The sequence below is a fragment of the Pholcus phalangioides genome, unplaced genomic scaffold, assembly GCF_987345545.1.
Source record: "Pholcus phalangioides strain wild (caught in Gottingen) unplaced genomic scaffold, Ppha-v1.0 ptg000004l_1, whole genome shotgun sequence".
Taxonomy (NCBI): Eukaryota; Metazoa; Arthropoda; class Arachnida; order Araneae; family Pholcidae; genus Pholcus; species Pholcus phalangioides.
This window is the reverse complement of record NW_028301597.1, coordinates 12,232,967-12,255,876: the sequence shown is the minus strand read 5'-3', so window position 1 is coordinate 12,255,876 and position 22,910 is coordinate 12,232,967. Positions and strand designations below refer to the sequence as shown.

The following is a 22,910-nucleotide window of genomic DNA, read 5'->3' as shown; positions in this document are numbered from 1 at the left end:
TCTGTTCAGTTAATTTACCACTTAAATCAACTGAGAGTCTCCCCTTAACACCAAAGTGAATTCTAGGGCATTTAAACGTATCAACGACAGCCATTGCTGGGATCTTAACCCTGCCGACCTTCACCTCCGGGTTGATGATTTTCATATTTCAACTCTTGCCCATGGCCAAATATCCTAAATTAAAAGACTAGGCCAGATTGATGGATAAATTGAATTCCCTCAATAGTTCAGTTTTCTGTAACGATCCCCATAGCCCGACTCCAGTATCTGCAAACAGAATCAAATCATCTGCAAAAGCAGACGCATCAACTCTAACACTCTCCCCCAAATGATGCTCCTATGAAGTCGGCAGCTGTCCCAAAACTGCATGAATACACAGATTGAAAAGAAGAGGGGAAAGTGGATCCCCATGACGAACACCGCAAGAAGGCCTCAAAGACCCCATTAGTTGCTTCTAGTCATGGTCATGTTGTAGATCATGAGTATAACCTATCAATATAGTCTGCAAACATAGAATCACCACCAAACCTTGATTTGAAATTAGCAATCAAAGCCCTGTGGGACAAGCTATCAAAAGCTTTTGCCAAGTCCACTGATGCCATATATACGCTTTTGCATGAAATGCTAGCACGGCATCCAGCAAGAAAATATTTTCGCTTGTACCATCCACTGGAACAAAGGCGCGCTGCCTTTCATCAATGTGAATGAGACGTCTAAGTCTCTCGGCCAGTATCTTGTGAAACAGCCGAGTCCATACTGATGAAATTGTAATTGGTCTTACATTGGCTGGTATATTACTTCCTTTGTCTTTGGTAGAAAGGCTGTCATATGCTGCGGCACTTGACCATACAAAAGAAAGACATTCAAAATGACAAGAACTTTGTATGTTTCATATCGTCATCATATTGTATGATGTACATTGTATATTTCATATTCATCTCATATTTCATGAAATATAAATTTTAACTTATTACAAATTATCAACCTATTTTAGATAATATATCTGCTCTTAGTTTATTATTCTAGAATTATCTTCAACCAATTTATAACCTAAGCACTTGAAACGTTAAGAAAAAAACCCTATAAATTTTAACTAGTTTTCAATTTAATACAAAAGTTACAGTAGAGACATATTTCTTTATAATGTAATTGCAAGTTTTTTTCAAAGAAAAAAATACTTAGCATCATTATGCTTCTCTAAAAAGCCTCATAAGAAATATGTTAGATTAAAATTGAGAAGGAAAAACAGAATATACTGACCTTGCATTCATATTTTTATTCACAGCAATCAATTCTTCTTTCCTCCAAGTTTGTGCAGTACTCGGCAGTTTTTTTCACTGACCCTGGATCAACTGTGCGTATAAAAAAAAACTTTGCTCCCATTATGCAAACATGTGGCAATAACTGGATTGTTATGCACATTTGACCAACCATCTTGTTTCATTGTTACATTTTGACCCTTATCAATAAAGCTTCACATTCTTCATGCACTTCATCAAGTAGGCAAGTACTAATTTCATGCCCTGACAATGGTGAATATGAATTTCCAAGCATTAATTGCATAAATTTTTTCATGTGATTATTTTCAATTACAGAAAACAGAATGTTGCATGCATAAAATAACTTTGCAAGCTGTATATATCAATTTTTTTCTTCTCTGCAACAGTTGTTTGGAAATAAAGTTATCCATTTTAGGACGGAAAACCTTCTTTGGTGATAAATTAATTCCATCAAATGACACAGAGGCACCTCTTTTTCTCACAGCAACATTTGTTTTTTCAGGTACTGAAATTCCTCCAACTTCAAGTGTTTCTGAATGGGATGGACTTGGTTTCAAAAATGGTATTTCTTCATCTGAGGACCTTTCAGTTTGCAGTAGACCTTTCAGAAACTTGTTAAACTTTTTTAAATGATCTCTCAATTTTTGAACTTTTATCCCACAGTGGACACATTTCCGTTTCACAGATTTATCATTCACACATTCTTTAAATTCACTCTATTCTTTTGCCCTGTACCTTCCTTTATTGGTCATTTTTCAAATTTAGAATAGATTAAAAAAATATATTAAAAAAATATTCCGTTATTGTTACGAGGTGCAGTTCAAAATTAAGGGCCGATCACGAATAAAAAACGAATGGCAATACCGATTGGTTCGAGCATACATAGCAGCATTACTTGATTTGTTGGGAATTTAACTGCCATATTGCCATCATTTGATTGTCGTCTGCCTTCGCTAGACAGTGTGTTAAAATGGGTGCAGAAGTAACAAATCCCGCCAGTTGTGAAATTTGATCAGTGATTAAATTTCTAAATGCAAGAGGACATAATGCTGCTCAAATTCAGTCAATTGTGTGAATTTGAGCAGCATTATGTTCCCATATTGTCATGTGATGAAACGTGGATTTCATACGGCAATGCTGAGATGAAACAACAATCCATGCAGTGGTGTCATTCTGGTTCACCTAAACCAAAAAAATTCAAACAAATCCAGTCTCAAAGGAAAATCATGGCAACTGTATTCCGAGACCAAAAGGGTGAGCTTTTGATTGATTTTAGGGAACCTGGAACAACCATTACATCATAAGTCTATTGTGAAAAACTTTCAAACTGCTCCGTGCCATTCAAAACAGACAACAGGAAATGGTAAGCCCAAGAATTGTTCTCCTTCATGATAATGCACGGCTGCACGCACTACGGAAACAATTTAAAAGTTTGGATTTCTGATCATCCCCCATACAGTCATGATCTCGCCCCCAGTGACTACCATCTCTTCTGACATCTCAAAAATTGGCTAGCATCTACATATTTTGAGAAAAGTGAGGAATTGAAAATCGCAGTGCAAAACTGGCTGAAATCCCAGGCGGCGGAATTTTATGCAGAAGGTTTGACGAAGCTTGTTTCACTATATCAAAAGTGTTTGGAATGACATGGTGATTATGTAGAAAAATAAAGTACTCATGTAAATTTTTGAAATCCCTAATAAATTTGTTATTTTTTCAATTGTTTTCATTTCACTGATCGCCCCTTAATTTTGAACCATGCCTCATAAAAAGACATGTTTTTGAAATTCAAGAATTTTTTTTCAATTATATTCATTCATTTTAACCGTACTTTGAAAGGAGACTTTCCTTTTCTTAGAAAAAGAGGTTCCACATTCTTAACTAAAAGTAATTTTCTTGAGAATACTAATCAATAGTGAAAGTTGTGGTTTATTGAATTTTTTTCTTACCTTTTTTCTATAGCTACTGTTCCTTGTTTCTTTTGTGCAGCTGAGCTTTTCCAAAGGTTTTAGGTTTAACATCTGGACCACATTTCCTCAATAGACTTGACTTTGGATTCTCAGTTCTAAACGGCCTTGACTTTTTTTTTAAGTTCATCCATTTAAGCATTTTGAAGAACACATTTGCTTCAAATACAATGTCCCTCTACAAGCAAGGATCAAATACTTGCTTCTTTTTTTAAATTATTACTGCTCCTTTTGAAATATTTCAGAATTTTCTAATTTAATGAAGCAGGGATATTCTTCAACAGTGAGGAATTCAAGAAAAATAGAAGCATGTGACTTTAGCTCCTGAAAGTTTGGGTTTGATTAAAAAAAAACAAAAAAACTTAATAGTTCGGGTTACACAAAGCTAAAGGTTTTATTTTTTATTTTCGACGGATCAGGACACTTTCAGATACATTTTCTGCGAGGTTTGAAAAATTTCGAAAGAAAAAAAATTCAGTCACCATCCTAATTTCCCATTATCCAAATTCATTTATTTTACCACAACCAATATTCTTGCTACATTTCTGAATGCAACTTGAGGTTCTTAGATACAACTGCGCAGAAGTGGGTGTGTTTGTGTGTGAACAATTATTCCCTTACTATATGGCCAGTTTTATTGAGCAAATACATAGTTTAACATGCACCAAAAACGTATATTTAGACATAATATAAGATGGACACATAAATGATGTTCATGCATGTTTAAGTTAGATATTTTGAGGTTGTGGAAAAAGGAAATTCAATTTTTCCCATTTTGCCCAAAAAATCTGGGTTTTTTTACAAGCCTGGTCATAATGTCAGTTTTATCTGTTTTTGCAGTCTTGCTGATTCTTTTAGTAGTAGCAATGATGCTGGATATTAAATTGGTTTTGTGCAGGAATTTGAATGTATTTTATAAAATTAAGCAATACCATCTGTGTTGAAAATATTCTCCCGAAATTCCTCAAATTTTTTACTCAGTAAACAATAAAATTTAGGCAGAGCCAGAACTATCCAAACAACATTGAGGCGGAAGGGGGTGTAAAAATAATTTTTTTAACTTCAAAATGTACTGTAGAAAACACTGTTCTACCACACATATTCTGTGCAGTAGTTAATGCAGAAAACACTATAATACAGTTTTTGAGTTTTACAGTGGGGGGGGGGGGGTACAAATTTACTACTGTACATGTCCCACCTAAACATTCTTCTGGGGAGTTTTCAGTGAACTGGTACATACCAGAATATGTGCTCCAAGTCCAAGTCTATGTGTGTGTGGCTCTAATGTATATTGTCAGCGCTACAAGTGTTTTAGGTTCTAGTGGTCATATTTTAAAGTAAAAATTACAGATGCCTGAGCTTTTATGCCATGTATGCATTGTGTTGAAAGTCTGCCTGCTGTATGCAAAAATACTTTTTCAAATCGGAGAATGGCTCACATTAGCACTTCAAAGTTGAAACACTACTTCAGCTGACCAACCATCACTGTGCGCCCAATGAAGTTCAACACTGGACCCTTGCGATGCGAGCACAGTCTGACACCACTTCCCCCGGCTACACAGCGGCTAAAGGAAGAACAGCACTGCAAAACCAAGATTGCCTCTCCTCACAAAAATACTAGTTACAGCCCCAACTGTTGACATAATGAAAACGAATTTAACTCAAAGATTTGGTGCATCCAAATAAATTAGACTTTTTGCAAGCATGTGTGAGGCATTCAATTCATGGCTTTTCTTCAGAAACATAGCAACAAGATTTGCAAAGCAACTTTCTTTTTAAAAAGTAGATGAATTTATTGTTTTGTAAGTACATACTGATACTCAGAAGAAAATGCCTACATATTAAAATGATAAATGACCAAAAAATACAACCAATTGCTTGAAAATTTCGAAAATATGCCCTCCTAGCTATAATACCCGGCTCTGCCCTTCATGAGGCTTTTTGGATCATGTGATATCTCCCTCTTTCTTTTTTTGAGGAACATACAGACTATGTCCAAGTTGACCAATATGACGACTTCCTGCGGGACTCACAAAAGAAACAAATCTAGATTAAAGAAACAGAAATGAATAGTTTTTTTTTTAAGGGGGCACTAGGTATTTCAAATCTCCCCCCCCCCCCCCGAACTTCAAGTTATCCATCTGCCTGTTCCAGCTTCCAAAAATTCTTAGTTAAAGCTGTGGAATTATTTCAATTTACTTTTCACAGGCCCATAATTAATTTTAAAACATCCTAACCCACATGTGAATTTATGCAGTTGAATATTAAAAGACACTATACGGAGATATTAATTTGCATGCTTGAGAAGATATAAATAAAAAGTTTAAATCAATGTTATTTCATGGATCTCCAACTCAAAAGTAGGTCCAGTTAATTATTTCATATTTAATCTCCTGGGCTTCGTATTTCTCTAAGCGAACTCAATATTTCAAAAATCGAGAATTCAATACAATTTTGAAAATTATTGATGTGGCAGGAAACCCCCACTAAATTTCCACATTTCTACAGTAAAATTGGCAATTTTAACACTGATTTCTATGAAGATCATCTTTTGCCTTACCCCCAAAGTGAGCTGATGATGGTGTCTATTCAAAAAGGTCTCATTACTGGGAGGATTGAAAAAAGTGGCAAACCATTATAAAGGCATAAACTATTATACATACACACTGGCAGCGTTAAAGAAGTGACAAACCATTGTAAAGGCATAAACTATTATACATACACACTGGCAGCGTTAAAGAAGTGACAAACCATTGTAAAGGCATATGCGTATCTGAAACATTCTCTAGGGAACCACGGTAACCAAAGTAAACATTCCGAAAGTGATTGTTGAGGCACAAAAACCATTGTTGCCCGACAGTTTTTGCCCATTTGGGGCATTTGCCCTGCTCTGATGAAATGTTAAAGTAGCCTATCAGGTTCATCATTTAGGGGGGGGGGGCTTTTAAAAATACACTAAAATGGTGTATATATATATATATATACATACATTGAGTACATATGCTTTGCTCCTCCTGGAAAATGTTTGCCCTCCCCTTGGGAAAAGTTGAAATGACGGCCCTGTAGCCTATCGTTCAAGTCGGGTCCCATTTGGTATATATGCAAAATTTGGCGACGATCGATCTAAAATTGTAGATTTGTATAGAGAACATACACAGACAGAAAAACAATTTTAGATTTCTTAAAAATTCTTAAAATATCACCAATAGCTTGAAAATACCCAAAATATGACTCATCATAAAAAATATGGCATATCATATTTTTTTACGACATCTGAGCTTTAATCATCATATTTGCTTCGAGGGTTTTTTTTTTCAGATATAGCTATCAATTGGTTGATGTTATCGGAAACCCAAAGTCCCAATGTGATCACATTAAGCACCATGCACTGTGGTTGCTTTGACCTGTTTATGCAAACAAAACTTTCTAATTATGTCAAGTATGTCCACTTCATAAATATAGTCACTCATAATGATAAAAATGTTTCTTAGCATTTCAATTCACTTTTACAACCAATGTCTACTAACAGCTTTGGTTTTATTGCATAGAGAAAGTCTGTTGACCATACACTAGTCCTACGATGATTTCAATAAAAATATTTGAGTACTAGAAACTAGATATAGTGTAACTTTTCACACATTTTCAACATAATTTTACGCATTACTTTATTTTGCATAAATATGTATTAAATACCTATTAAATTATATAATACATAATTAAATAATATATTCAGATTAATATTCTGTGTGGTAATTAAAATAATTCATTTTAATGTGCGTTCTTTTTGATAAAATTATTTCTTGCACATCCTGGGAAGATATTTAGCAAATTAAATACTGATAAAAATTGTTTTTTCGGGTTCAAAGACCGTCGCCCGTTTGAGTTAGTTCTCAACGTTTCTCCAACACTAGTGGTTGACATCATCAGGAGAATAGATAAACTGGATCAAAGTCAAGTTTTCCGGAGTCTCAGGTTGTATTTACGTACATAAATGGCTGGCAGCGTAAGACAATGCTGAAAAAGGCTTACTATATCTTTTTGGAATATTTCATCAAGTAGTGCTAAGACGTCCCTCAGTGGCATCTTGGTGAACAATGATACGATGTCGGAACTCACCACAGTATATCATCAGGTTGTGCGCGCACAACTTGATATTTCTTTTTTTTTTTCGACGAAGTAAAACAAGCATATTTGTGTGACATTGTGTGCTTGAAAAACAATCACATTTGTGAAAGATTCTGGTCACTTCGTCGAAAAAAAAGAAAAAGAAATATCAACTTGTAACCTGATGATATACTGGTGAGTTTCGACATCGTATCATTGTTCAGCAAGGTGCCACTGAGGGACGTCTTAGCACTACTTGATGAAATATTCAAAAAAGATATAGTAGGCCTTTTTCAGCTTTGCCTTACTACAACCTATTTCACCTGGAACACACACCTATCATCTATGAACAGATGAATGGAGTAGCTATGGGAAGGCCCTTGAGCAAGGTAGTTGCCAACTTTTTTATGGAAAAATTTGAGGAGCAGGCAGTAACAACAGCGCCTCTCAAACCAACAATTTGGCTCTGCTATGCATTGATGATACATTCGTTGTTTGGGGGCATGGTGAAGAAAATCATCACCGTTTCTTGGACCATCTCAACGGAATTCATGAAAACAACAAGTTCACTATGGACATAGAGAAAGAAGGACAGCTCCCGTTCTCGGACGGTCTGGTCAGCCGTAAAGGTCAACGTTTAGGCCACAGAATCTATTGCAAGCCTACTCACACCAACAGTTATGTTCATAAGCTCTCCAATCATCATCCACACCAAAAACGAGGCATACTGAAAACCTTGATTGAGAGGGCAAAAAGACTATGTGAAGGAAAAGACTAAAGTAAAGAGATTGAGCACTAAAAATCAGTTTTCTGCTCTAATGGGTACACAAAAGACGACATTGGAAAAGCCTTACGCCCCATCAAGGAATCACCAACGGAAAATGAGAAGTCACAATCAATTGGAAAAGCTGTGCTGCCTTTTATCCCCAGAGTGACGGCAAGAATCAGCAAGGTCATGAAAAAACATCATATAAAGACCATTTTCAAACCAACCAGAAAAATATGTGAAATGCTGCGATCAGCAAAAGACCACCGTCACCCTCTATCAACACTGGGGATCTACCGAATACCGTGCACCTGTGGTCAGGTATATATTGGAACCACAAAAAGATCTGTGGCCACGAGAATAAAAGAGCACAAACGATGCTGCAGAATGGGCCAAACAGAAAAGTCGGCGGTGGCAGAGCATGCGCTTAACGACAACCACAGTGTACAGTTCAGCAAAACACAGGTAATAGCTAATGTTGACCACTTCTTTCCACGAATCTACAGAAAGGCTACTGAAATATACAAGCACAAAAACAGCTATAATAGAAGAGAAGAAACTTTGAAATTGACAGCTCTCAGAAGAACAAGAACCTTCCCCTGCAAGATCCAGCAACAGAATGAAGACAACAGCCAATCAGATAACTTTACATCTCTCGGCCAATCAGGTTCTACCAGCGTAACAACTGTTTTCAATACGCTGCCAGCCATACAATCAACTGACCAATCACAAACAATAGTGTAGGTCAAGCCACTTATGTACGTAAACACAACATGAGACTCCAGAATAATATTTGATGAAAATCACAAGTCCCAGTCTACGGACTTTAGACCCACTACCGAGAAGAAAGTCAACTCGAGGCTCCAAGGCGAGAAGAACAAGACTCCGCCCCGACCCAGAACCGAAGCCACTGGGCATGAGTGCTCCCCGGGACCATCGGAACGTAGTGACGGCGGCGCAAGTGCCACCCCCATCGACCGAGTGGAAGCTTCCGAAGTTCGTAAGCCCGCCTCCCCGGCCTCTGTCTACTCGTCCTCGGCGTCATCCACGTCTTCGGACTCTGAATCGTCAGCCAACCTTGACTTGGCACGGGACCTGTTCGACTTTGCCAAAGCTTGCATTCAGAACACCGTCCAGCAATGCTCGAAGAAAGAGAGACGAGCTACTCTGCAGAAGTTCCTAAAAGAGGCTGATCGAATTCTTGAACGTTAGCCGATGAGAAAAACAAGGAGCTGAAAGCAACTCCCATAATTAGCAGCATTAGCGCTGCAACTCTATCTCTTTCTTCGTTTCCTTTACCCATCTTTTTCAAAAATATTTTCTAAAAAATCCCATAAAAAAATTCAAAATTTCTAAAAATTTTACAAAAATATTTTTTTCTCTTCTCCATCTATCGCTACGAACTTTTTTTAATATGACTAATTCTATTCCTCTTTTTCTTCACCTTCTAATTAATAATTTTTAATAAATTGTATTTTTGTGTATTTTCATTCCTTTTCAGCCAATCCCTGGCAAGCAACTCTTCCGACCAATGAGGATGAGAAACGACGAACCAAGATGGCGTCGCAGAAGCAGTCCACTTTACTTTTCCTGCCGAAAATATTAATAAGTAATATGACTAATAAGTTCGGAAAGACATGTTTGATTTTTCCTGGTTAATTATTTTTAATTAACGTAGACATGCTCCCAATTCTGGAATACCACACGCACTTCACATTACACAAACATTTGCACCCTTGCCTTTCTCTTCACAGTGGCCCCCCGCGGGCCGGTTCTGAAGGCGGCAGATGTCTGTAAACAGATAGGCCCCGCCAGAAATCTTGTATCTTGTATCTTGTAATAATATTTGATACCGAAATAAAATTTGTGCGTCACTATATCTCCAATCTAGAACTTTTTCAGTTAAAATCAACAATTGTGTATCCTCTACAAAAACAATCAGATCTTCAATCACCCAAGTGAGCGTTCTTGGGCCCCATTTACATAATCTGCATATGATGGACTTTATTATTGCCCCTGTAGGTATCACAGCATTATATGCTGATGATGCCATGATTATTTCTACCAACAAAAAACCTGCTAAAGCACTTGGCAATTTACAAGAGCTTCTCCATTTAGTTGAAGAATGGTGTGAAAATAGCAGAGTTCAACTAAATGCTAACAAAACAGTATTTGTGTGGATAACTTCCAAAAGTTATCCTCTTGGCATTACTATTGATAAAACGCTATGCTTCAAAAAACATTGTAATGAAGTCATCGTTAAAGCAGATATAGCCAAGCAGTTGATAAAAAGGTTGTGCACAAGAAGATCTGCTCTAACTGTTAAGAACAGAATACACCTGTACAAAATGGCAATGAGACAAATTTTCACATATGCTGCACCAATTTGGTTGTATGCTAATACTGAAAATTTAGTGTGTCTTGAAAGATAACAGAACAAGACTTTGCGACACCTACTTAATGCAAGTTGGTTTGTACGAAATAAGCTCATAAGAAAGGATATAAAAATTCCTACTGTGCATAAATTCATTCAGAAGATATCAAGGAAATTCTTCGAGAGATTAGACAACTCTGAATATGAACATCTAAGAAACATCTTGAATTATCCTCAGGATCAGTTTTTACGACTCAAAAGACCGAAGAACTTTCTAAAAATGGATAGACCTCAACTGACTGGACTGTGAGTTGAGGGATATTGCGTCAGTATGAGAAAGAATTTTCTCTCTTGGTGAGTTGTGTAAGTTGTTGGAACAATATCATTTTCCCCCTTTTACTGAGTGTATTCATGTTCTTTCCCCATATACACAACGTTTCCCTCTTTTGGGGATTTTCTTTTTTCCCTCCACTTGACCACTGCTGTACGATAGTAATTCTCTTCACTTGTATTAAAATATTGTTCGTCTGACTAGACGTGTGTTTCGTTTCTCTCTCTCGTCACCGTCTCTTTCCCTTCCACACTCTGCCCGCCCACATAAATAAGTAAGTAAATTTGTTCATAATATTGCTTTTTGTATTTCTCCTTTTTGTTGCTGTAATTGTGTATTCATTGTATAATTTTGTATAAAAATAGTGCATTTCTTAATAAGTAAAATTCATGTACTAGTGTGATTTCATGTATTAGTGCTGAATAACACTACTGGCCCTGATAAGATTCCTTTTATAAAAAAAAAAGTATTGTGTACTTTGGCTTTCTTTTAGGTTTTTTATTGGTCACTCAATCGGATGTATTGTATAGATGTACATAAAAATATATCTCAATCTCATTAATATTATATTATAATATTCTTATCTGGTAGCATCACTGTCACTATCAAATCATAAGATTGTTTCCAACCTATAAATGAGTTACCCTACTCATTACTCAACAAGATTACTGGGTAATAATCTCCTCTTAATTGAGGCCCTTGAAATTCTAAGGAATTTCACACTATAATCTACCACCCATATGGCACCATGTGCACTACTGCCTCAGATTGGAAGGGACACGACCCTGTGCATATATGCACTGTATGCAATTGCAGTTGGCATCCCAGTTCCACTAATCAAGGTTTCAGGACTCCGGAAAGCTTGACTTTGATCCAGTTTATCTATTCTCCTGATGATGCCAACCACTAGTGTTGGGGAAACGTTGAGAACTCAAATGGACAATGGTCTTCGAACCCGAAAAAACAATTTTTATCAAATGATGGCCGTGAAAACCGTATCAACTATTTAAATTAAATACTGTAAAAAAATTATTGTAAAGCACATCTGATAATATTTCACAATCAATAAAGTAAAATAACAAACCACAATTATATGTACTTCTAATTAAACAGTAATTAATGCTCAATTTTTTCCATTTCTTCTAGTTTCTTTTGGTTTGTTCCAGTTTCTTCCACTGTCTCAGAAGAAATAAGTTTCTTCCTGAATAAACCCAACCCTGATCATAGGTCAAAACACAAAAGTTGAAAACCTTATATAGAATATCAATTTATAAATTACCTCTACAACAAAACTATCAACAATATTTGGACGGGGAGTAAACCAATGTCGAAATTCTTCATCAGTGAATATGGGTGTCAAATCAAATTTCTTCAAATACTGAAATGAATGAAGAACAAATTTTGAAATATATATATATACATATATACAGATAAACTTGTCTATAACGATAATGTAGGGACATGAGCAAATATTGTTATAGACTGGTATTTTTGTAGATGGATTCAGTATTTCTGATATTTCCTATTGAATAGGAATTCCGCCAACACCAAAGAAAATATCGTTATAGGCAGGTTTATCAAATACAAACACAAAGGACACAAAAGGCAAGTTGCCCAATGAGGTGGCTGAAAAAAAAGATGCCCATATACGATATGGATGTCAAATATAACTAAAATACAACTCCTCAAATGTAAAAGCATGTATCTTAAAAATAATTCATAATACTCATATGGGCAATATATTGCCCATAAAAAATAGATTAGGGGTTGTCTCATCTAAGTATGCATAGCTTCTCGATTTATCCCAATACGTTTATCACATTTTTTTAAATTTGTCAACAGTGTTAGAATTCATGATCTCCAGAGGCAAGCTATTCGATTTATTCACATCCCTATTAGAAAAACACTCCTAGTGCCATCACAACCTTGAATTGTTCCAATATTGAGGAAGGGCCATCTACTTATCCCCAGCAAGGATTCTATCCTTCGGTCAGCAATTTATCGTTATCAATGATAAAAAGGAAGTTTTTGTGACCATATCTTTAATGAACAATAATGCAGATCGATGGGAAGGACAATTTTGAATGAGAGCTAAGACCCTCTCATTAAGCTCAAGGACAACTTTTCAGCAGCAAAGGTGATGCTATTGACTTGTGTCATTACGACTATTATAGTTGATTATTACGATTGAGTTGTGATTGTTACAATTCAGAAACTTTTGCAAGTGTTTCGTCCAAAAAAAAAAAAAAGAAAACATGAGACGGATGTAATAAAAGAATTTGTCTCATTGAATTCTGAACTAAAAACAGTGCATAGCTGCCAACTTTTGAAAATGAAAATTCGGGAGATTTTCGCGCAAACCCGTATTTTATGCTAAAACCACTCACTAATAAATACAATAGGGATTTTTCCAAATAAAATAGGGATTTTCCAAACATAAAAGTTAAAGCGTAGGGAATAAAATCCCTACTCAAAAACTGAAGTCAAATTAAAATAGGGATTTTACACACATGGAAGTTAAACCCTTGGGAATAAAATTCCTACGCAAAAAACAAGTGAAATCGGAGGTCAAAACTTCAATGATGTAAAAATAAATATTGCGTTCAATCAGAAACGCTGTGAACAAACATTCTGAGCGAATGACCCCAAAATCATCGGAAGATGAAGGAAAACACCGTCAATTTTTGAAGAACACTGACTTTTTGTGACACTTGCTTGATGTTTATTTTCACTTCACGACTGATGATGGCAGTCTTTCCATGACCGATGTTTATGTCCGCAACACAACTTGTACAAAAAGGAAAAGTCTGCCCTCCTCTGGAACGTTTGATGAAAGGAAATTCATCGGAATAAGTATCTTTAAAATTTATTAAATATGTTTTTGCTTATCATTATTCATGCTTTGTTATATCGCACGTACGTAACTTAAACAAAAGAAATTTTGACCATATGCGCGTCACTATAATCTTCAATTATTATCCAGGACTATTGGCTGCTAAGCCATTTCCCTGCACGATAAGACAAACAACTTTCTTGTTACCATCAGAGGGTTTGTAAAACTTCTTTAAAAAGGGAATTTCCCCATTTACGACGTGTGACGTCATTTCGAAAGGGAAAAAAAAGAGGCTTCATGCCCCACAAGAAATTCCTTAGGGATTGTTTTCATAAGCGGGGATTTTTTTTAATGAAGTAGGGAATTTTTAGGGACAATTAGGGATTTTCGTAAAAATTCGGGAGATTTAAGAACTTTTCGGGAGATCGAGCGATGAAGCTAAAATTCGGGAGATTCCCGAAAAATTCGGGAGACTTGGCAGCTATGACAGTGTATTATCAGGAAAATCACACATTTTAGCGAATAAAAAATTCCCATAGAGCAGCAACAAAACAAAAAATAAGCTACAATAAAAAGTGTATTACAAAAAATAAATTACTTTAAAAATTTAGTCGCAGCATTATCACTTAGTGTAAATGAAAACTCATTGCTAAGCAAAGAAAGGGTTTTTTTTAGAAATTCTCTAATTTTTATTTATTTTTTGCTGCTGTAATAGATATTTAAAGACCCAATCCTCTTGTAAAGAGGCAAAAAAAGAGGATCAAAATTGGGGGAGGGAGAGGGGGGGGGGGGGGTAGAGAGAGCACAAGATTATCTTACATAGAAATTTGAGTCACTTACCTTCAGAAAAGCATTTTAAATTCATGGGAATCAAAAAATATAGCATAAACAGAATTTTTGCTACATTAGTTTATATTTACTAAAATATTTTAATTTTTGATTGTCTTTGGGTTGTCTCTCCCCCCCCCCCTTTTGGTTTTAAAACTGGAAGGCAATTTCGGATTTCGAAAGAATGGATTTATGCTTGCTGATTGGCAGATTTTGTATTTTCTCCAAAAATTTTTTTTTTGTGATTTGACAAAATGGCAACGATTTACGATACGCTTATGAAGCAGAAGTTTTTTTGGATAAATGTAAAGATTTTTTACAATCACAGGTGAAATTTAAAAGATAAACGAATGTTTCAGGAGTCCTTTGAACTTCGAAAAAAAAACCAAATCTTATGCTTTTTTTTGCTCACATAGCAGCGTTTCATTATTCCAATAGTAGAGCAAATTTTTGTGATTATTACTATCTGACATAAATAGTTCAATCTTACACGAACGGCAAAGAATGGTCCGATTCTCTGCATGTAGCTAGTCATCCGTCAGAGATGAGCGGGGAAAAAATATACACCATAGGAAATCCAGCAGAAACGATTTTTTCCCCTGCATATGGCAGGTATACTGCATATCTATTCAAGGAACAGCCAGGGAAAACATCCAGGCTGCACCCTTAATTGTATGCTATCAGCAGCTCTCTTTTCGCTGAGTAGTAAAAAGGCCGACAGCTAAAATATTGTTAATTGAACGCATGTGTTGAATGGATCTGCAAAACGATTTTTTCCTCTCCCTATAGAAATATTTGATTCCAAGGAAAAAAGAAGCTATATCCGTTTGCAATTCCCCGTGGTGCCCGCGGGCATCGGTGCTAGCTTTGATTTTGAACAATACAATGCAAATCACACGGGTATATGAATACAAGAAATGTGGGAAGAAAATGACAAGGACGTTTGGTTAATGGTGTCCTTTTTTAAGCAAAATTCTGTTTCGTTAACCCTAGGGGATAATGAACAAGCCAGACGTCTGGAAAAGTGTGCAGACTTCTCAAACATGAATTCATTGGTGACTTATGGCCCGAAATAGGGCCAGGCATCACCTTAAAATTCTGATTCTGGTTCTATGAATTCATAGGTTCTCCGTGGGTGGGTGGGGGTGGATTTTACCGTTTTCAGTACAGAAAAGTAATGAAAAAAAACACAAATTAAAATAGTGATTTAATTGAAATACTTTTTTAATTAAAAAAATTTCCTTCACTTTTCCATTGTACAACATGATGTATAATTTGTATATGCGTGTATTTCCAGAAAAGAGTTTTTCATGGTGCATGCACTCAGTGTTTGATCTCGTTTATCGAATCATCTTTTCTTTCATGCACAAGAATCATCGTTAAGATTTGTCTCCTGTAAATATAGAATGCTGAAATGATTATTCACATGCGTTCTGGAAGTAGTAGAGGAGAGGTTTCCTGGTGTTTTAGACGATAACTTCATGGTGATAATTAAAACGTTGTGCATCTTTTCTTTTTATTTGGAGTCATTTATGTATTTTTTCTTCACAAATTCTCCCTCACACTGTCAGAAGTCATGAAAAATAGAAAAACAAACATCAAACCATTTGTCCTTCGTCTCTGAATCGCAATATATATATACAGCATCTCATTTTATTAGGATGGTTTTTTTTAAATACATGTTTCTGTGTCTGTGTGTATTTGTTCATTTAAATTTATGTTCAGCTTTGAATTTTAATTTTGGTAATAGTGCTGGAATAAACGATTCTGTAGTATGATTTTTTTGTGATATAAACTTCAGATAACAAAGCTATGTCATTATTGCATTTATTATTATTTTTTGTTTTATTTTACAAATTTTATTTTCTCAGCGATTTTTTTTTTTTTCATTTTTTAACTACATTGATGATACTATTGATTGTTGTTTTTCATCCCTTATATACGGTATAATAGCTATAAGGTTCCTTATCATTTTCGGCAGTAAATGAGTATGAAGTAATGAAAAAGTAATGGGTACCAAGCATGGGTGGAGATACGAGATTGCCAACCTTTATGTGAGGTGTCACGGCGAGCTTGAGATATTCATTTGTGCACCTATTTATGCTTTGAAGAAGTTACGGGAAAAGTTTATATGGGAAAATACATATTAATCTATCTTGAAGAGCCCCTGGCGAATCGTGAATTAGGCAAGGGAGCAGTGGTCGACAAAAGTTTGTGAGCCATTGGTATAGGGAAAAGTGTTCCACTGAGAGAGCGATTAACTTTACAAAATATTTGGGCTTGCCAATGCTAGAATAAGGCGGCGAGATATCTTGTCAATGCCACTTAAAGGGTTGAGATCAGGCTGAAATCAGAACATACTGTCTCAAGTCTATTGCTGTGACTACCATTGTGGTATTCAGATTTTATGATGCTCATTTTATTCTCATGCTTAAATGGATTTACAGGATGTATGGGAAAGTCCCTTGGACTTGAAATGACTTGCAAACATAAACAGCTACAGCTATGCAACTCCTCACAAGGAAAGAGTATTTCTTCAAAAATTTTAACTTAAAAAAAATGCGCTTTCAGTGCAATATTTGAGCTATGTTCAAATGGTGATTGGTATGATTGGTATTGCTTTAGCAACATGAGCAGATATGTTCCCCGTAATGCTCTTAAGACGGCCCTGCCAACGCATCGCAGTAAATTTTATAAACACAAAAAGAATTACTTTTTTTACAGATGATTATACATAATATCCCAGCGTACCTGGTTGATTTGATAAATAGTTTAAATTTATTGCTTTTACTAGTGATTATGCATAATCGATTTCAGGGTTGGATCAAACATACTAGACTCATTTGTTAATTTTTTCCACATTTATCAAATGCAGCAATTACACTAGGATATTATGCATGATCACTGGTAAAAGTGATAAATTTAAACTATTTATAAAATTAACCAGGTACACTGGGTATTATGCATAATTGTCCGTAAAAATTATAATTCTTTTAGTATTTATCAAATTTACTACTGATGCTTGGGTTGGGTATTGTGAATAATTGCCGGTAAGTGATAAATTGATCAAAATTACAAAGATGAATGGTGATAATGCAAAAAACCAATTTATCACATTTACTGTAACATATACTGTATACTAAAGAATTTAATTTCATATATTCAGAAATCATCATCACACATTTTAATTTTTCATATTAGGTTACAAATAACTTGTTTTATGTTTTGTGTTTTTTTTTTACTCACAAAGAATAAAAAGAATACACGCATCACCGTTCTAATGAAGTCATATAAACAAATTCATATTAATTTAATTATTGATAAATATAAATTCACTGTGGACAACAAACAAATCTCACTTTTTCCAACATGCCAGAAATAATCAACTGATCCAAATCAAAAAACTGCTGATTTTCGATTTTCCTGACATGCCAGATTATGAGCAGGAATAGAGTATGATGTAAATAAATCATATAATCATAACGATAAAGTGCGATGTCCCTGCATATGATCCAGGTTCTGATCTGGAAGATTTGGTGCATGAAAAAGAGATTTTTAAGTTTAACAAAATAATCAATTTATTAACGTATTAAACAAGATTATTCAAATAAAAGATTAGCAATTATAACAAAACATTAAAAGGCTTCTCATACCCGTACAGTTATGAGAAGACTCATACACACAGAGGTACATATTGTCATGTATGAGCATAGCCACTGTAAAGGCTAAAGAGGCCAGTGGTCATATTATGGAGAGAGAGCACAGGTGTGCCTGGAGAGATGAGCCGTTAATTCCCAAAAGGCACAGTGATATGATTGGTTGTTGATGATGCAACAAAAATGAATGGGTTGCCAGCTGAGAGCAATTTGGTGAAAAAAACTGGCAGTGCATGGTTGGCGTCAAAATTTCATTTTGTTCATACGCTGAACATACCGCAAATTTTTCCTCACTTTTTGCAGTTTTTTTTTATTCTAGCATTTATTTATTTCATAATTATGGCGTTCGATGACTAAAATAAACGGCCAACAAACAATACATTCTGCTTCGGCTACTGTTAGTGTGTTCACTCTGCACAAAATATTCTTTGCAATCATCTGACTGAAAGCTATGGACAAGAAATCCAATGTGAGCAGCATGTATTTTCATTGATCCAGGGTGAGGTGATTTGTTTGTTAAAATTATTGGTTAATAACAGTTGAATCCCGATTTAACGAATTGTGTAAAACTGGCATTTCCATTCCTTAATTCAAGGAATATCGCGGGTAACATCAATGCAGATATATGCACAGAAACTTTGTAAAAAAATTGTGTTAAACCCAGGAAATCATTATACGACTGTCACTAAAATTTGCTGGGCAGAGGTGTTCTAAGCGTATCACGGGCCACAAAGGCGTACACAGTGCACGGGGACGTGCCCAGGAGGGGGGCCTGCTTGATCCGGGTGACAGAGTATCTAGAGCCCTGGCCGTGCTCCTCCCCAAGCTGACCAAAAATTAGGAAAAAATTAATTTATCGAATACGCCTGACAGGTCCCCATGTCCACGTCAACTATTTTTCCGAGACCTCCATCTGGCTAGAAATTGTTGTCCAACAATAACCATGCTTACTGTTAAATTTAAATCAAATGTCACATTCATGCCGCTCTGCAGGACCCCAGTCCTAGAGGGGTGGTGGGTTTGGTGAGACAAGGGGCCCCGAGTCGAATGTTGGCCTCACAAATAATGTACATTTATTTTGCAAAATATTTTCCATTTTAAGGCCTAGGGGTCCCCCAAGAAAATGTCTGCCCCAGGGCACCAAGAAGGAGCACTGTGGCCCTGAGTTAGACCCCACACACACACTGGGGTAGTCCCATGTGTTAAGATGACTCGTTACTGCTATCAAAATAACATTATTCCCCGTATTGAATGTCATTCCAGGCAAATCGGGGAAGTCCCCAGTTTTTTAATGTTGTAGTCTGTCCATTCCCGGCATGTGGGTTAAACCAAGGTTTAATGAGGATAATGTGATACATTCAAAAGACTGATATCAATTTGTATTGAACAAATAAGCTAATTAGAATAAAGTAATGGTTTTCCTACTATAGGAAACATTGAAGAATTTGATAGTGATAATGAAAATTGAACATTTACTTATTGATCTACTTCAATTATCAACCTTTAATACGAAATTCAGATACTGACATTGTTTCCGAGACTGAAGAAATGTCATTTTTGCATTATACCAGCAATTTTTGCAATTCCGTTGAAAACAGATGTTATATCAGCAATTGGTCACTAAAATTTGCCGGCATGGTGGAAAATATGAATATTCTCTACATGCTGGTCTCAGTTACTGTTTTCTGGTGTGCTGGGGAATGCAGTATTCGAATATTATAAAGCTGTTATTGCAATTGGCATATTTTTTGTTACTCTCCAGGAGGCAAAAAATATTTTTTGTTCACCCCACAATGAAACCGTCAGTAACGACAACTTTAAAATAACTGAAGAGTGAAGTTATGCCAGGCCTTAAACCTTTAAGTAGTTTTTAAATTTTTCCTGATCCGTATTGCAACTACCACATTAGAAATAAAAGCTGTTAAGAAATTGAGATATTTTGGGATGACCGAAATAAAGCAGATCAAGTTTGAAGATATCTGGGGATTGCCACTGTGAGGGTTAACTGCAATTTTTATGGAGGGGGGGGGGGAAGGACCAAACGTCATTTTGCTGCTTCCACCACTTTAGAATTTGATAATTTTATGATGATTTTACACCTCTGTTTTTGTTTCCACCTAAAATTTGCTGCCCCTTTGAATTTGTTGTCTCCTTTGCCCCCCCCCCCCACCCCACCTCTGGCTGTTCCGTGTTTTTGAAATGCATTTTTTTTTTAAAGATTTTAATCTTTGGTAAGGCAGTCAAAGTATTTCTATCAAAAGCATCATCAGAATGATATAAAAGAAAGAATGTGTAAGACCTTTGTCTGTCATAGATCAGGAAATTTCACCAGCAGATGCACTGGCCAGAGATGTTGCAAAAGTCAGGGTAGCAGAAAGATGAATGCCTGGTGTCCTGCTGAAATAATATTACTTGAAAATTCCAGAATGTTTCAAGTACAGCACTAGGAAAGTCACTTTGGGCACACCAATAATTCTTTTATCAAAGCAGAGAAGTAAGAAATTTCAAATGAGTTGATTTGTGGTCCCCCCCCCCCCTTTAATGCATCTTTTGTAGTTGTTGCGCCTATACCTCTGTTTAATATTTTATGTTGGTAGCAATGATGCCATTAACATGCTAATTAACACATCTAAATTTTTCTATATTCAATTGCCTTTGTTTTCCAGAAATGCTATAGACATGAAAACTACAGAGACAAACAATCTAAAAATCAATGTTATGTAAGAAATAGAGGAAGCATGGCCTCCACTAGGGCCCGCTCAAGCTTAACTGCCATCCAGGTGTAAAGCCTCATGTGCCACACTCAAAGAAGACTTGCTGCAGGAGGCAAGAGTCAAATCATTTTACTGTTCTTAATTCTGTACCTTGGAACCATACCATCGCATGTCACATACGATAGTATGGCTCCGAGGTATAGAATTGTGCCAGATAACTCAATTAACATTGAGTAACACTTAGTTGTGTTACAGACATAAACATCGGTCATGGAAAGACTGTCATCATCACTCATGTGAAATAAAAAAAAACCATCAAGCGAGTGTCACAAAAAGTCAGTGTTCTTCAAAAATTGACGTTTTTTTCCCCTTTACCTTCAGATAATTTTGGGATCATTCACGCAGAATGTTTGTTCACAGCGCTTCTGATTGAACACAATATTTATTTATTTTTTTAGATCAACATTTTGAAGTTTCGGCTTCCAATTTCACTTGTTTTTTGCGTAGGGATTTTATTCCCGAGGGTTTAACTCCCATGTGTGTAAAATACCTATTTTAATTCGACTTCAGTTTTTGAGTAGAGATTTTATTCCCCAATGCTTTAACTTTTATGTGTGGGAAATCCCTATTTTATTTGGAAAAATCCCTTTCGTATTTATTAGGGAGTGGTTTCAGCATAAAATATGGGCTCGCGCGAAAATCTCCCGAATTTTCTGTTTCAAAAGTTGGCAGCTATGATATAAAACCAGAGGGGTATCATTAGATTTGTCTTAACAAGACCTACACCACACAGACATTAAAAACACTGATATAGTCTGAATATTTCTTGAGATATCAGCATCTAAATTATTTTGTTAAGCAACTTTTTTGCAAATGCACTCAGTTTCGTCAGATTTAAAAGACCATATTCTTGTAAAAAAAACAATCTCCCTCCCTTTGAGTAGGCACTAGTGTTAGGTGGGCCTGACCTTGTATAAAAATTGTCCGATGAGCATTTACTAAATAAATAGATGTGTGGACAGTTTTTTTTTAGAACCTGACAATTTAAAATTTGGTTGAATTAAAAAAAAAAAAATTACTAAATCATTTAACACATGCAAATGGGCTTTCAGTTTCAATACTATCAATTTGTCGTAAATGTTGTTTGAGGGTGTCAGGCCTAGAACTGAAAATTTGAAAAAAAAAGTAGGAAAAATAGGAACACCAACGACAAAAAATAGGAAAAAAATAGGAGGGAAAAGATGTAATTCCCAAATTATCGTGGCATTTAAAAATGTTGTGCCATTGAGATTCACACCTTATATATTTCAACTATAGTATTATCTATTGATATTTTAAGAAACCCAAGTTCTCTTTTTCTCTCTAACGAATTTAAAAAATCTTTCATTTTCACAGAATATGGGATCAAAAACAATGAAAATGGCAAAACTAAAAAGAAATTAATCAAATTTCTACTGTTACTTGAAAAGTCCACTTAATGATCTTGATTCATTCCCCCCCCCCCTACTTTTCGACGAAAGAAAAAGTCTAGGTGCCATAGAAATGTAGCGCATGCATGCTTAACCCATTGCCCATGGGCTGCATGTGGTCCCAGAGTCATCTGTTGTGGCCCACATTTTTTAACCTAATTTTGTAAAAATGAACTAAGTGATATATTTCCAGATCATTCAAGAGACCCTGCGGCAGTTTCAGGTCATTTAAGTGGCTCGCATCACATTTGCAGATCACCACGGTACAGTTCCAGATTACTCAAGTTACCCGAGCTGCTGTTCTACTTCACTTAAGTGAGCTGTGGCACATTCCTAGATCACTAGAGTGACCTGCAACACTGTTCGCCAACACTTAAGTGACCCACGGCAGAGTTCCAGACCACTGAAGTGACTCAAGGTACATTTACATGTCATTCAAGTGACCCACGGCACATTTACACATCATTCAAGTGAACTGTGGCACATTCCCTGATCATTAAATATTTTGCAGCATATTTAGAGATCACTGTGGCACAGTTACAGAGCACTAAAATGACCCATTAAACTTTTAAAGATCACTCATTAACC

The 22,910-nt window shown here is 35.8% G+C and overlaps 1 protein-coding gene across 2 annotated transcripts in view; it reads right to left on the bottom strand.

Annotated features, from left to right (window-relative positions):
• Nmt (N-myristoyl transferase) overlaps positions 1-22,910 on the bottom strand; it is a 338,957-nt gene that overhangs the window by 73,348 nt on the left and 242,699 nt on the right. For both annotated transcript variants that reach the window (XM_089256021.1, XM_089256022.1), the window contains exon 10: positions 12,102-12,200. In XM_089256021.1, the coding sequence (XP_089112147.1) occupies positions 12,102-12,200 (99 nt within the window). The remainder of the gene's footprint in view (positions 1-12,101; positions 12,201-22,910) is intronic.